The 13,968-nt window shown below is 42.6% G+C and overlaps 1 protein-coding gene and 1 long non-coding RNA gene across 2 annotated transcripts in view; both read left to right on the forward strand.

Annotated features, from left to right (window-relative positions):
* The window catches only part of LOC135363749 (uncharacterized), a 287,379-nt gene that overhangs the window by 222,317 nt on the left and 51,094 nt on the right, over nucleotides 1-13,968 (forward strand). The window lies entirely within an intron of this gene.
* On the forward strand, nucleotides 8,510-9,430 carry LOC123838598 (peroxiredoxin-1-like). Its single transcript, XM_045867529.3, has one exon. It carries the CDS (start codon nucleotides 8,562-8,564, stop codon nucleotides 9,159-9,161), a length of 600 nt encoding a protein of 199 aa, XP_045723485.1. The 5' UTR covers nucleotides 8,510-8,561; the 3' UTR covers nucleotides 9,162-9,430.

The raw sequence follows: 13,968 nt of genomic DNA on the forward strand, positions 1-13,968 counted from the left end.
GTTTCTTATCCACCATTATCGTATTTCCTCTATGCAATGTGATCACTTGGCCAGGTTATATACATTTAAGCCTTTGGAGTAAATCCTTCCAACCCATAATCATTTTCATGCCGCTCTTCAAGTTTCCTTGGTGTATTGTCATCTTCTTATACTTTGGGGCTCTACCCTGGACAGGGATAGTGGTAATGGGGCTGTGTTTGGACCCCAGTGCCTAGAGAAAGGTTCAGTCCTCGGGGCTCTGCAGTCTCTTTCTGGCTTCCACTCTTGCTTTTATGGTAAGTTATTAAACCTCTTAAAATCTAAAATTTCTCACTGGTGGCAAAAGTAACTTTGGCCTCTTCTCTCAACTCTTGGCTATGGAGTTTCTTTTTGTACTCTGTTCACCTCTACATCCAAGTCTGGAGGTACCTCATTCTCATAGCAATCTGTCCCCACGTGTCTTACAACCGTTTGGGATGTGGGGACAGGATGAAGGGCACAGAGAAGAGAAGATAGGTCTTTTGTGATTCTCCCAAAAGGGGAAGGGGTCTGAAGAAATACAAGTTGCTTTATAGAATATGGACAGGATTTAATGTAAGTAGAGTAAGATTGAAGCTCTTGGAACAAAGTGTTGACTAAATACAGTGCTTGCTTCATAACGTACGGTCTCCAGAGGCTTTGCATGAGATCACCTCTCTGCCTCATGTTCATTCGGTGCCTCATTTGCTCTCATTAACACACAGACTTCTGTTCTGCTACTCTGTTCTTGATTTCTTTCTTTCACCAAACCTCAGGCTTTGGATACTATTTTTCTCCCATATGTGCTTAAATTTTTTTTTTTTTAAATTCATCTGTGTCTTTTTGTTTTATAGAAAGTTCTTGAGAAAACCTGAAAACCATTAGGACTTCGAAAGACGACTTGATTAAGACCCCGCCCCCCTCCCCTTCATTTAAAAAGAAAAGCTCTTCAAAGTTCTGCAGCCAGGAAGAACATATTTTTGGGTTTCTTGCGGTTACTTTAATGTCTGACCTTTCTTTGACATCGCGTTTGTGAGAGACAGGGCATATCTCCAGAGATAAAAATTTGATCCACCATTTTCAGCTCATGCCAAGTCCCAAATAGTTGACCCTGACTCATCCTGTTAAAGTTAAATGCTTGTCTTCTTTCATTCACACCCCTTGAGCAGAGCATCACTCAGGCCTTTCGGTGCCCCTTCCTCTCCTCTCCCTACCTCTCCCTTCAGTTCATGGAAACAAAAGTTGCCCCTGAATCAACGTGCTCAGCAGTCCTGACTAGGCATTGCCATGTCATGCCCTTTGTTGGTTGTTTTCTGTCTATTTTTTCTTCAGTGCTGATGACCTGCACGAGTCCAGACATGGGTCCTGCTCTTTAGAGACCTCTTCTTGGCTCCCCTCTGCCTGTTACTACCCCCAGAGTACAGGGTCCATGTGACTACTCAGAACCTACACCCCCTCTTCTAGATTGTTCCTAGATAGTTGGGACCCAGGACCCTGGATGGCTGCTCAAACAGCCCAACCCCCCTTCCAGGGTCTGTATGCAAACTGGTGTCTGGCATTGAGGAGTGTGGCCAATGGGGAATGTGTGGGCAGTGCGGGCAGAGCTTAGAGGTGAGGGATGGGATGTCAGCCCTCTGTGATGTTACACAGAACCAGGGGAGGAAATGGCAGCAGGATGGGTCACAGGCCAGGAACTGGGTGACAGGGTCCAGCTTTCCCCAAGCCTCCATGTTCCAGTGCTGAACTCTGAGTAGTGTATAAATTCTGAATGTATAATAGGCCTTCCAGGTTTATCTATTAAGACAGAGGAGTAGGGCGCCTAGGTGGCTCAGTTGGTTAAGCGACTGCCTTCGGCTCAGGTCATGATCCTGGAGTCCCTGGATCGAGTCCCGCATCGGGCTCCCTGCTCAGCAGGGAGTCTGCTTCTCCCTCTGACCCTCCTCCCTCTCATGCTCTCTGTCTCTCATTCTCTCCGTCTCAAATAAATAAATAAAATCTTAAAAAAAAAAAAAAGAGGAGTAGACCCATTTAATAGTTCGTTAGCGTGCTGCATAACTTAAGTGCCTAGACCCATACTAGGCAGGCCTCCTTTTATACTCTTTGTCTTTGGCCTGCTAGAACACACGCCAGGAGTAGGCCTGCTTGGGACAGCAGTCGGAGCATTCTGATATTGTTGCTCAGGGTGAAAATGATCAGAGAGGGGTGCTTTCTGCTGAATGAAAGGGGAGGCCGGAGACTGAATCCCCTGGCCCAGCCCCCCAGGGTCCTGAGAAAGCTTCTCCATCGAAGTGTTTGCCCCCTCAGTGGAATGTGGCTCCCTGGAGAAAGAGCTATAACAGTTCCAGAATCTGCCAGCCTTGGGATGCTGGCATTGGCACATAATCTCCTAGTGGCTCATCAGTGACCTTGCAAAGCTGACTGGGTAGGGGGCCTGCTCTATTTTATTACAATCATCACTCAAACCAAACCCAACCAGTCACCTTACGCCAGTACAGGTCTGTAGGGAACAAGTCTTCCTTTCTCTATTTTGGCACAGACATTCGTGCTGTTTGATTCCCAAAGCCCTGTTCATCTAAAGTCGAAGTCACTTGCATCATTTAAGGAAAGGATTAAATATCACTGTGTTCTTTTCCCTGAGTGAATAAAAAAGAAACATCTTCAAAATGATGATTTATTTTTTTTAAACCCCCAAATAATATTATTAAACATTTTCATGCTGATGAAATAAACTTTTCAAAGTAATATGGAAAAAATGATTTCATTTAAACACCTTTTAGCCAAAAAAACATATGCTGCTGGTTAAGCAGTGCAGGAGTGGAGATTTTTGCAAGGCTTGCCTGCACATCTTGAGGTCTGTGGTTCGGCCACTGGCCCCACCATTGACTCAGGACTCAGCTGGGGTGGAACCCAGCAGGCAGGCAGACCCATGTGTCCTGGCAGGTCTCCAGAATGCAGGCAGGTTTGCCCAGGCAGGGCAGGGAAGTGACTGAGTGTGTGCATGTGAATGACTGCAAACTTCTCTGCATAAGCAGCCTGCCAAGCTCACGCTGCAGGCTCCCAAGGCTTCCGGTGTCCAGAGCGCTGACCGATTTATGACTGATGCGTGCCATTTCTGTGTTCAGGCTACCCACAGATCAGAACCATAAATAACTGCCAAAGGAGAGGACCCCGCTCTCTTCTCTGCAGTTGCTTCATTTTACAATATCAGGAAAGCTCATCATAGGTAAGCAGGATGCCTGAAATCTTAGCATTAACTATACTCCTTGGCAAATAAACAAGAGAAAGCAAAGCAAAACAAAACGAAAAACAAACAAACAAAAACCTCCTTCCAGCAGCCCTGGATAGGCCTGTGTGAGAAAATGTTATACATTCTTTAATAAATATTTATTGTGAGCCTATTGCCTATTGTGTGCCAATCAGTTAGGGCAAGAGGTTTGAACCAGCAAGGATCAGAAGGGTGGGCTGAGCTGGGACAAAGGAAATGCTGGCCTCTATGTGTAAATATATATATAATTAACAAACACTTATGCAGCTCTTTCCAAGCACTGTTCTAAGTACTTTGAAATATTAATTTTCATGACAACCCTGTGGAGCAGGTACTCTTATTCTACCCATCTTACACATGGAGAAACTGACACAGAGTAGTTCAGATATTTGTTCAAGGTCATGTAGCTAAGAAGTGGTGGACCTGGGATTGAAACCTAGGCAGGGTGACCAATCATCCTGATTTGTCCAATCCTGATGGGTTTCCTGGGTTGTAGAACTTCCAGTGGGAAAACAGGACAGTCCCAGGGCAAATATTTGTAGTTGGTCACACTAGAAGTTCAGCTTCAAAGTCTGTGTCAGTTGTTGGACACTTCTTCCTTAATTCTGCTGGAGTCATGGGCTAAAGGTCAGCTTAATTGAAAGACACCTCTCTGGTTCCTGTTCCTGGTGGGTGTGGACATAAGACTAGGAGATGTGTGGCCTACTGCGGTTCTAGAAAGGGAGAGACCCTGTGTGTTTGGGAGCCAACCCGAATCCATCAGTCTGTCCCACATCAATGGGTCCAGACTATACCATGTACTTGCTCCTGAGAATAGTCTGCACTGTCCTACTTTGCTTTTCTCAACCATGGAACAAAGGAAATAATGACTGAAAAGACAAGTCTAATTAGTATTTGTCGGTTTTGATGAATTTCAAACTGTACTTGCAAATATACAGTACTTGAGACCAGAAGGTGAGACTTTCCAGAGCTGAAGTCAGCTCGAGCTGTCATAACAAATTACTATAGACTGAGTGGCTTAACGAACATTTATTTCTCCAAGTTCTGGAGGCTGGGAAGTCCAAAGTCAAGGTGCCAGCAGGGCTGGTATCTGGTAAGACCTGCTTCCTGGTTTTCCATCTACTTGCAGCCTCACATAATGGAAAGCAGAGAGAAGAACCAAACTTTCTCATGTCTCTTCTTAAAAAGGCATTAATCTCATCATGAAGGGTTCACCCTCATGACCTAATCTAAACCTAATTACCTTTCAAAGATTCCATCACCATATACCATGCACTGGGGATTCAGGTTTCAACATATGAATTTTGAGGAGACAGAACCATTCCGTCTATAGCAACTTCCTGCCCCTTCTTCCCCAGCCAGTGCTCACGAGCAATCTGGGGAGCAGGACAGTGCATTCTTTGACCAGACTGCTTATCCACTGTGGGAATAGATATGTCCACACTGGGCCCCACAGGGCTTCAGCTCTTTGTGATGGAAGAATTCACCTCCCCAGCCCTTAATGGGGCACAGACCCTTGCTCACAGGCTTTGCTGTTTTTGTATCACAAGCAATGCTCAGAGGAGTCAGAGCAGAGAAGAATCTTAAGTGTTCCAGGAATTGTGCTCAAGAAAAGAATCATCATCTGGTCATAACTTCCACACATGTTCTTAGTCGATAACCACCTAATTCTCATTTTCCAATGTTCTTTTGTGCTATAGAACTCAAGGTCATACAATCTTGGGTTTGTGTGGTTTTATTTGAACCTTGGTTTCTTCTCTAAAATGGAGATATTAATGCCTGTCTCACATGACCAGTTATAATCTGAGCAGGGTACCTAGCTTAGTGCTGGGCCCATAGTTGGTATTTACTACATGGTGCTCTGAGGACTCTCAGAACTAGCATATGAGGATGGAGCCTCATTCACACATTTTGTTTAGCAGTTAAACATGTAAACGTGTATTATTTACTCTAAATGGTTTTTGGTTTTTTTTTTTTTACTCTGAATAGTTAATATATTTACAGAGAACAGATATGCAGGCATATACAGTGAAAAGTCTGGCTCCCACCATAGTTCCTGAACTCCTCCTAGTTCCTCTCTCCAGAAATAAATGTACTCTTTACAGACCCATCTTTGGCCTACATGAGTGAATACATATGTTCCTTAATCTTTTCCCCCTTCTGTACGCAAATGGTTATGTCTTTTTTAAAACTTAGCATATATTGGAATTGTTTAGTGCAGAAACAGTGTATTTTAATTTATTTATAGCTCTATGGTATTCTGTTGTATGGACAGACATGCCTACAACCTCCTATCTGTAACTCCTAACTTTAAAAAATCTCTGAAGACCAGAAATTTTCCTAAGCTTGTGGCAAACTCATTTGGTGGCAAAATATGACTTGGACTGACGTGAGTTGTATTTCTCCCACTTAGTATGACTATTCATAATTTTTTTGCAGAAATATTAATCTATTTGATTAGTGAGTATTGCCCCAGAACCCTCCAAGATGTTATATAATATATGGTTTATTCACTGTATTAGCTTTCTAAAGTTCAGAAAGTTCTGACATGCAAACTATATCAAGCCCCAGGGTTTCAGATAAAGAATTGTATAGCTATATCATAATTTAACTAGTCCCCTGTTGACAACCATTTGGATTTTAAAAATACTTTTTCTATTATAGTGTTGTAGTACATAACTTTGTACATATATCATCTCACATGTGTAAAATAACATACATGAGATAAATTCTTAGAATTGTGATTGCTGGGTCAAAGGGCAAATGCATTTGCAGTTTTGATGAATTGGGGCTAAATTGCCCTCCATAAAGTTTGTATATCTTTTTATCCCATCAACCTATTTCCCCCTTCACTTCCCCCAAAAAAGAATTATTCTTTTTAATTTTTTTTTATTTGAATGAGAGTAAGTATCTTTTCATACTTTGAAAGACCATATTTAGTTCCCTTTCTGTGAATTGTTCATCTGTTTTGCTCAATTTTTACATTGGATTGTTGGAGCTTTTCTTAGTGATTTGTTGGAGCTCTTTATATATTTTAAAAAACCAAGCCCTTTCTGATGTAATTTGCAGTTTTTTTGTCTTTTGCTTTTTGTCTTTTGACTTTACTTGTATGGCTTCTTCTATTAGGTTTGTTTATTTGTGTATTCATTCATTTATTTATTCTCTCCCCCCACAATTTTCCTTCAGCCTATGTGTTTTTATTTTGTGTCTTGCATAACCTATTCCAATTTTTTATATATATATAAAGGAAAAAGAGAAAAGGACACAGGCTGAAGAGCTGTCCTAATGACTCAGAAGAATCAGGAAATTGATAGAAAACATTGAACATTTTCAATTCAGCACTTAAACAAGCGGTTTTGTTTTGAATTTTTGTATATTATAACAATAACAACTTCCAACAGTATATAATGAATAGAATGACTTTAGTTTTGAACACAGATATTTGTTTTTCTCAGTCAAAAAGCACGAGTGTGTGACGATACCCTATGACTATCATCTGGACCCTTTCTCAAAGCACATTTTGCTTATGTATGTGCATGTGTGCCTGTGTTTTTGTTTTACAAAAATGGCTCTTGTCCTCATTTGCCTTCTGTGAAAGTCATTAAAGAGCTAACTATATTGGTTACCCATGTATATTACAAATATATAAGTCATCAAAGACCATTTATCATATTTCCAAAGAAAAGACAGGTATTTGAAGTAAATACTTCACAAGCAACGAGCCTTCTATTGAAATCACTGAACTCACTTTCAACTATTCAAATCAGAACATAAAAAATGAAAGTGTGGTTGACCACCTGACATTTTAGTAACATTGTTACATGGACTGCAGTAAGGACATAAAATTGCTATTTAAGAGGGAGTAAATGCTAAAATTAGCATACAGAGGTGCCTATTTGATTAGGACTCTGTTGTCTCTTCATCATGTAGTTCCACTTGCCTGCTTGGGGCTCACATAGCCATCTTCTCTTTCACTTTAAGCCTGTGGTTAATTTTCAAGTATGAGGGCCCATGGGGCGAGGCCTGGAGAGAAGGGCTGGAGGAGGTCAGGAAGGGGCCCCTGCAGAAGGCAGGCCTCTGTTTATTCACAGCGCAGGTGCAGGGAGGGTGGTGGGCAGGCTGGCCCCTGGGGCTTCCCGCAGTCAATCACCCCACCTGGGCTGCTGGGCGTCCCCTTGGGGCTGCTACACACAATGTGTGGCCTTTCTCTGTGACATCCCAAATAGGCAGAGGGGCCAGAGTTCACAGAGAGCAGGGCTTTTACCACTCGGCTGTTTTTAAAATTTAGTCCAGAAGTTAAATTGGGGATAGGGTCCCAAGTGGTAAAAATCCAAATAGTCTCTCTTTCCTCTCCAGTCTCCCTTCTTTATCCCCAGAGCGGTTCTGACAGTACCTTCGATTTCCTGCCTTGAGCCTCCCCACTCTATTTGAGGAGGTCACTGTTGTTTTTTCCCTCCTGTGAAACTCCTACTTAGCTTCCAGCCTTTGCAGGAAGTGCTTAATATTTTCAGCAACAAAAACCTGTCCTTGCAAGCTTCAGAAATACAACTTTCTTTAGGAAGAAGGAGAGTGAGACCAGAACCTATTCAGAAGCTGACAGCTTCTACCTGGATAGATGTTAGAAGAGGAAGAGGTGAGGAACTATGCAATATACTTCAGAGGATCAATTAATCTCTGAAAATAATTAATTATACCCTTCTTAAGGGCTAAACACTGTATTAAGAATAGAACAAGGAGGGAAAGAATTAGACACAGTTCCTACACTTTAGCTTACAATCTAGTTGGAAAGATAAAAGAATAGCACATTAGAACAGGGAACAATGAATTAAGTAGCTCATGTTTAAATTGTAGCAGTGCCAGTTAGTAGCTGTGTGACCTTGGCAAACTGCTTAACCTCTCTGAGCTTCTTTTATTTTAAGATTCTATTTATTTATTTGACAGAGAGAGAGAGAGAGAGAAAGAGAGAGAGGGGGAGAGAGAGCACAAACAAGTGAGCGGCAGGCAGAGGGAGAGGGAGAAGCAGACTCTCCGCTGAGCAGAGAGCCTGACTTGGGGCTCGATCCCAAGACTCCAGGATCATGACCTGAGTTGAAGGCAGATGATTAACTGACTGAACCACACAGACGTGCCCCTCTCTGAGCTTCTATTTCCTCATCAGTAAAATGAGGAAAATGATAGCATCTCCCTCACAGGACTGCTCTGAGGATTAGATGGGAAAATGCATTTAAAATGCATATCACTGGCGTCTTCTTCCTGCCTTGTCTTCGGCATTTTTGTTCTCAGAGCTGCTGATAGCAAGATGTCTTCAGGAAATGCCAAAATTGGGCATCCTGCCCCCAACTTCAAAGCCATGGCTGTTATGCCAGATGGCCAGTTCAAAGACCTCAGCCTATCTGACTACAAAGGAAAATACATCGTGTTCTTCTTTTACCCTCTTGACTTCACCTTTGTGTGCCCCAGGGAGATCACTGCTTTCAGTGACAGGGCAGAAGAATTTAAGAAACTCAACTGTCAGGTGATTGGTGCTTCTGTGGATTCTCATTTCTGTCTCCTGGCATGGATCAACACACCCAAGAAACAAGGAGGACTGGGACCCATGAACATTCCCTTGGTATCAGACCCCAAGCGTACCATTGCTCAGGACTATGGAGTCTTAAAGGCTGAGGAAGGCATCTCGTTCAGGGGCCTCTTTATCACTGATGATAAAGGTATCCTTAGGCAGATCATGGTAAATGACCTTCCTGTTGGCCGCTCTGTGGATGAGACTCTGCAACTGGTTCAGGCCTTCCAGTTTACTGACAAGCATGGGGAAGTGTGCCCAGCTGGCTGGAAGCCTGGCAGTGATAATATCAAGCCTGATGTCCAGAAGAGCAAAGAATATTTCTCTAAGCAGAAGTGAGCACTGTGTCATTTTAGGGCTGGGCTGCAGTGGGTGGCCATGAAAACAAAATCTCTTTTGTATTATTGTCATGCTTGGAACATAAAACTTCAGACTCTGTGCAGATGTGGTATGGGGACAGGACAGGCCTTTCCTGCAGGGGTTGGGGAGGCCAGCCTTTCTTCTTCTGGAGAGAAGGGCCTGAGCTGTTATGGGGCAGGCCAACTGTTATGTACAGTAGGAGGGCATCACTTTTTGTCTTTTGTTGTTTCTATTAAACTTGAAGTGAGAAAAAATAAAACAAAATAAAATGCATATCACTATTCCCTTCCTTCTCTTAATGTCCTCCATGCTATTCCTTATGTCCCACAAATAAGTGAAACCATATGATAATTGACTTTCTCTGCTTGACTTATTTCACTTAGCATAATCTCCTCTAGTCCCATCCATGTTGATGTAAAAGTTGGGTATTCATCCTTTCTGATGGCTGAGTAATATTCCATTGTATATATGGACCACATCTTCTTTATCCATTCATCTGTTGAAGGGCATCTCGGCTCTTTCCACAGTTTGGCTATTGTGGACATTGCTGCTATGAACATTGGGGTGCATATGGCCCTTCTTTCCACTACATCTGTATCTTTGGGGTAAATACCCAGGAGTGCAATTGCTGGGTCATAGGGTAACTCTATTTTTAATTTTTCGAGGCACCTCCACACTGTTTTCCAAAGTGGCTGTACCAACTTGCATTCCCACCAACAGTGTCAAAAGATTCCCCTTTCTCCACAACCTCTCCAACATTTGTTGTTTCTTGCCTTGTCAATTTTTGCCATTCTAACTGGTGTAAGGTGGTATCTCAACGTGGTTTTGATTTGCATTTCCCTGATGGCTAATGATGATGAACATCTTTTCATGTGTCTGCTAGCCAATTGGAAGTCTTCCTTGGAGAAGTGTCTGTTCATGTCTTCTGCCCACTTTTTGACTTGATTATTTGTTTTTTGGGTGTTGAGTTTGAGAAGTTCTTTATAGATCTTGGATACCAGCCCTTTATCGGTAGTGTCATTTGCAAATATCTTCTCCCATTCCGTGGGTTGCCTCTTTGTTTTGTTGACTGTTTCCTTTGCTGTGCAGAAGCTTTTTATCTTGATGAAGTCCCAAAAGTTCATTTTTGCTTTGTTTCACTAGCCTTTGGAGATGTATCTTGAAAAAAGTTGCTGTGGCCGATGTCAAAGAGGTTACTGCCTATGTTCTTCTCTAGGATTTTGATGGATTCCTGTCTCACATGGAGGTCTTTCATCCATTTTGAGTTTATCTTTGTGTATGGTGTTAGAGAATGGTCGAGTTTCATTCTTCTGCATGTGGCTGTCCAATTTTCCCAGCACCATTTATTGAAGAGACTGTCTTTTTTCCATTGCATATTTTTTCCTGCTTTGCCGAAGATTATTTGACCATAGAGTTGAGGGTCCATATCTGGGCTCTCTAGCCTGTTCCATTGGTCTATATGTCTGTTTTTGTGCCAGTACCATGCTGTCTTGGTGATCACTGCTTTGTAATGTAGCTTGAAATCGGGCAACGTGATGCCCCCAGCTTTGTTTTTCTTTTTCAACATTTCCTTGGTGATTCGGGGTCTTTTCTGATTCCATACAAATTTTAGGATTGTTTGTTCCAGCACTTGAAAAATGTCATTGGAATTTTGATCAGGATGGTACTGAAGGTATAGATTGCTCTGTGTAGCACAGACATTTTAACGGTGTTTATTCTTCCAATCCATGAGCATGATATGTTTTTCCATCTTTTTGTGTCTTCTTCCATTTCTTTCATGAGTGTTCTGTAGTTCCTAGAGTATAGATCTTTTACCTCTTTGGTTAGGTTTATTTCGAGGTATCTTACGGTTTTTGGTGCTATTGTAAATAAAATGAAGGGGGGTGGAAATCAGAGGGAGAGATGAACCATGAGAGACTATGGACTCTGAGAAGCAAACTGAGGATTTTGCAGGGGAGGGGGTATGGGGATGGGCTAGCCCAGTGATGGGTATTAAGGAGGGCACATACTGCATGGAGCACTGGGTGTTATACAAAAACAATGAATCATGGATCACTACATCAAAAACTAATGATGTATTGTATGGTGACTAACATAACATAATAAAATAAAATAAAATAAAATGCATATCACTAGACTCAGCCTTTAGGAAGCCTCAAAGAACATTTGTTGGTATATACTCTGTCTATGCCTAAAGAGTAGAGTAGACAATAGAGCTTCCAGAAAAGGGCAAGACCCCCATGGGTGGGATGATCAGAGAGAAGTCTTCATGAGGAAAGATTTGGCCTGGGCCTTGAAAGAAGTGAAAAACTTAAAATGTGGAGGAAAGTGGAATGCATATTTTACCTTGGGGGAGTGGTGGTGGGGGCAAGTAGGTGGTATTAGGGCTTTCTGAGGGTTCTCCACTTTATGTGAACCAGAAGAGCTGCACTATTATCATTTTTTATATGGGGGGAGGCTGGGGTCTTCCAAATAAGACTTTGTTTGAAGTAAGGGTTCTGTACACTAAAAACACATTGAAAACCAATGACTCAACCAAAGGCAATTGGTTGGTGAGACAAAAACCATGTCTAAAAAGATAATTTATATTCTCTAACATTTATTTGTTTGAGGAGTGATTCAATGAACACTTACTGAGCATCTGCTATGTGCCAGGTAAGGGGGGCACAAAGATAACTGACACACTTATGGTTCCTGCTCCCAGTTTCAGCTCACAAGGCAGGCAGAGCTGGGCAGTCAGCCAGTGCACATGACTGGGGTGATAGCACCATAAGCAAAGGGCTGCTGGGGCTGTCAACTTGGCTGGAGTAGAATGGAAAGGTCCAGATGGAACATTCTAAAAAGTTCATAGTTAGGAGAAGTGACAGGTAGGCTATGTGGCTGATCCACGTGTGCTGCCTCTCTATGTTCAGGGGTATCAAGGGGTGCCTTGCACCCTAAAAAATATATTTGGGGATACTCCTCTATTTAGAAGCAATAGGGCAGGCAGCAAGCAGGAGAGAGGAAGAAAAGGCTGAACTCAGACAGTGGATGCCAAGTGTGAGCAGGGGGAGCAATAGCTAGGGCCGTGGCAAAGCCTTGCTTAGTACCTACACCTGCAAAGATAAAAGTGTGTTTAGACCCTGGCTGAGCCTGGGGTAGGAAGGGGCAGAGCCCTTTGAGAAGACTTGAGTTAGTGACTGTTTTTTAGAGTTCTTCTGACGTAGCCTCTTCTGCTTCTGCCTTCCCCTATCTGCTTTAACAGTCATTTCTTAAATACCTGTGCTAGAAATAGTCCTCTGTGGCCACAGAAACATCTGACTGCAGGACCAGAGGGTCTACTGATGAGGTGAGGGGACTCAACAATGGGAACAAAATCAGGCCCATTTAGTCCCTCTTAGGGACTCCCAGCTTTTCATTTTTATATAGCTGCAGAATGGCATATCTACTATATCTTTGGAGCCCAGGGTGCCTGTAGAGAATGGAGGCAGAATGAACATTTCTGCCATGGAATAAAATGAAGCCAAATGGGGCATAGCTTCATGATTAAATTTACAGATGAAACCTGATAGAGATAGGATCTGGGAACACCAGTGACAATTGAGAAACTGCCCCAAAGGGATGGAGGGGAAAGAGACTAGCTGTATGGGCAGGAAATAACAACACGAGGTTTGACCTTGAACAATGGAAGGGTAATTCACCCAGGGTGACATAATTGAAAACACAGATATTCAGCCTAGAAAAGGCACATTGAAATCTAAAATGTTGATAAGAGCTTGGGGAGACTCAGTAGCAAATCGGATTGCAGATTAAATCAGGACAAGGCTGCAAAAACTGAACTCCTGTGAGGAGTCTGCCAGACTTATAGCCCTGCTTAGCTCCACTGTGGACTGGTGCAGGTAATGGAAGGGCTGGGCTATCCTAAGATGGGGCAAGGGGGCTCCTATGCTCAACATCACCCTTCTCAAACATACAGAGGAAGGCAGCCAAGAGCTAATATTTGGGAAGCCATTGAGTGGTGAGGGTCTGAGTATGGAACATTCTAAAAAGTTCATAGTTAGGAGTATGGTAGAGATGACGTCTCCCTTGGCTTGAATAAAGTGGGAAACAGCACTTTGTCCTATCTGAAAAATGAGCTGGGATTAGGTGGGGTAGGGAGTCCTCAGCAAAGAGGTTGGGGAGCTGATGTAGGGGAAGGGGAAATTGGTCAGGAAAGGCTTCCTTTTGCATCTAGCAAACAAAGTGGCACATCTGGCCACCAATCAGAGTCATTAGATGAATTTGAGTTAACTACAACCAACCAGTGCCCCCAGGAGAGTTCTCCAGTGGGGGTGTGGGTACGCTGGTGATTCTAGGACCTCCAGGTGGTCCCAATTTGGCATTTTGTATATTTTTTAATGGTTTCACAGTGTCTAATCTTAACTCTTAGTTATAGTCTAAGATGATTGCCTTAAGAAGGCATTCCACATGCTGCCATTGATTATTCTTCTGTTTATCTGGTCATCGATGCCATCAAAAGCACTCTTTGAGGACCTAGTTGATGGGAAGTGACATGCTGGGCACTGCAGAAGGTACAAAGATGAAATTATTCATCTATAACTTTAGAGTTTTATATCTTATCATGAGGTCTCATAAAAGTAGCCTCATCCTTCTTTTTTCTTTTGTAGTAAGCAGGAATGTAGAGATACTATACTTAGGCCCATTTAAATTGTCCACAGGTCAAAACAATCTGAGAACCAACACTTTAGAAAGTGATGATGATTCCGTTTAGAGACTTAGTACTTGTTGTCTTCCCAGTTAGGCAGGA

The sequence above is a fragment of the Mirounga angustirostris genome, unplaced genomic scaffold, assembly GCF_029215605.1.
Source record: "Mirounga angustirostris isolate CCGP_5_RB_7025 unplaced genomic scaffold, mMirAng1.0.hap1 SCAF_3, whole genome shotgun sequence".
NCBI classification, from domain to species: Eukaryota; Metazoa; Chordata; class Mammalia; order Carnivora; family Phocidae; genus Mirounga; species Mirounga angustirostris.